This window comes from Lampetra fluviatilis, chromosome 47 (assembly GCF_964198595.1).
Source record: "Lampetra fluviatilis chromosome 47, kcLamFluv1.1, whole genome shotgun sequence".
NCBI classification, from domain to species: domain Eukaryota; kingdom Metazoa; phylum Chordata; class Hyperoartia; order Petromyzontiformes; family Petromyzontidae; genus Lampetra; species Lampetra fluviatilis.
This window is the reverse complement of record NC_136321.1, coordinates 4,648,206-4,650,514: the sequence shown is the minus strand read 5'-3', so window position 1 is coordinate 4,650,514 and position 2,309 is coordinate 4,648,206. Positions and strand designations below refer to the sequence as shown.

The 2,309-nt window shown below is 64.1% G+C and overlaps 1 protein-coding gene across 1 annotated transcript in view; it reads right to left on the bottom strand.

Moving 5' to 3' along the window:
- The window catches only part of LOC144947892 (trophoblast glycoprotein-like), a 12,531-nt gene extending 10,980 nt beyond the window's left edge, over positions 1-1,551 (bottom strand). Inside the window, exon 1 of the mRNA XM_078877270.1 lies at positions 767-1,551. Coding sequence (XP_078733396.1) covers positions 767-1,230 — 464 coding nt within the window. The 5' untranslated portion in view covers positions 1,231-1,551. The remainder of the gene's footprint in view (positions 1-766) is intronic.
- Positions 1,552-2,309: the final 758 nt, after the last annotated feature.

Genomic DNA, 2,309 nt, shown 5'->3' with positions numbered 1-2,309 from the left:
GTGGATGGGTGGGGGCCACCCCCACAGCCCCCCCCCCCCACTCATCCAGCAGTAGATCCAAGTGGGAAGAGAGGATGGGAGGTTAGTGGAACAATCTACCACCGTCCCCTCCTCCCTCACCCCCACCTTTGATAACACCGCTGTCAAAACAACCACCACCACCCCCCACCCATCCATCCAGCAGTAGATCCAGGTGGATAGGAGGTTGATGGAACAATCTCCCACCGTCCCCTCCTCCCTCCCCCCACCTTGATAACACCGCTGTCAAAACAACCACCACCACCCCCACCCATCCATCCAGCAGTGGATCCAAGTGATACAGCTATCGTGCCTGTGACCGGTTCCACCTGAAGACGGAAGCTTGTGTTGCCTCCGAAACGTCGTGATTTTTATTTTATTTTTTATTTTACTTTTATTAATTTTAATTTTATTTTTTTTTACCTACGTGACTTTACCTAAAAAACCTAAGAATATGAATCCTTGCAGTCACGAAAGCTTCAAATCTAGAGGATAGGAGGTTGGTGGAACAATCTCCCACCGTCCCCTCCTCCCTCACCCCACCTTTGATAACACCGCTGTCAAAGCAACCACCACCACCCATCCATCCAGCAGTGGATCTAGGTGGAGAGGGGCAAGAGAGGATGGGAGGTTGATGAAACAATCTCCCACCGTCCCTCTCCTCCTGCACCCCCACCTTTGATAACACAGCTGTCAAAACAACAACCACCACCACCACCCACACACACATCCAGCAGTGGATCGCAACTCGCTGAGGTTGAGCGTGGTGAGCGAGTGAAGCTGTGGCACCGCGTCTCGGGCGAAAGCGCCGCCCGATCCGAGGTTGACCACCACGTTACCCGTCACGAACAGAGTGCGCGTGTAAGCGGGCAGCCCTCGGGGCGGCTCCGTGAGCTCCCGTGCCACGCACTTCACGGTCCGAGCCTGCTCCGAGCACTCGCAAGCCGCCGGGCACGCCGGGGAGAGGTGGGTGGGCAGTACGGCGGAGGCCTCGGCGGACAATGATGAGGATGATGCTGCTGCTGCGTTACAACCGGGCGCTCCGTTCATGAGCAGCAGGAAGAGCAGCAGCGGCGGCGTCGGCAGGAGGAGGAGGAGGGTCGTTGTCCTGGGCGATACTTCGCCGTGTGATCTCCGTCTGCCCTTTCTCGTATTCGGCGTCTTTGTCGTCGTCCTCGTCGTCATCATCATCATCCTCGTCGCCGTTAGCATCGTTGGGTTGATTGGAGGAGGAGGTGGCGTGTGGGTCAGTCCGTTGACTGAACTACGCTCGACTTGGAGAGCCGGTGGGGGGGGTGGGAGGGGGAGTTGCGTGGAGAGGGGAGCGAGTCGGCGAGGATGTCTCTCCCCCGCGGAGTCGAGAGAGACGCGCGGCGAGGCACAAAGGCGGCGTGGCTCGCAGCGTCTCGCAGAGTTCCCGTAGGATGATGGGCAGCAACGGAAGCCGCCGCCGCCGCCGCCGACTCGGATCGCGCAGAGACGGAAGGAGGAGAACCTTCCTCCTCTGCCGAGAGCACAGGGCGAAGAGAACTGCTGCCCCCCCCTCGCTCACCCCCCGCTCCCCCCCCTCCTCGCTCCCCCCCTCGCCCCCTCCCCTCCTCGCTCCCCCCCTCGCCCCCTCCCCTCCTCGCCCCCCCCCCTCGCCCCCCCCTCGCCCCCTCCCCTCTTCCGCTCTCACTCACGCGCCCTTTCTCTCTCTCTCCCTATCTCAGCACCCCCCTCCCCTCCACGACGCCGTGCCCCCCTCTCCCTCACTCTCCCCCCCCTCTCACCACCCCCCCCTCTCACCACCCTCTCCCCCCCCTCTCACCACCCCCTCGCTCACTCTCCCCCTCCCTCTCTCATACGCGCGCGCGCGCTCCCACTCTCACTTCCTTACTGTCTCACCTCTCTCTGTTACTCTCCCTCCCTCTCCTTCCCTCTCTTGCGCCCCCCCCCTCGCTCACCCTCTACCCCTCCCCCCCACCACTCCCTCTACCACCCCCCCACCGCCCCCTCTACCCCCCCCCCCCACTGCTCCCTCTACCACCCCCCCCCACCGCCCCTTCTACCCCCCACCGCCTCCTCTACCCCCCCCACCGCTCCCTCTACCACCCCCCACCGCCCCCTCTACCCCCCCCCCCACCGCCCCCTCTACCCCCCCCCCCACCGCCCCCTCTACCCCCCCCCACCGCCCCCTCTACCCCCCCCCCACCGCCCCCTCTACCCCCCCCCCCACCGCCCCCTCTACCCCCCCCCCCACCGCCCCCTCTACCCCCCCCCCACCGCCCCCTCTACCCCACACTCTCTTT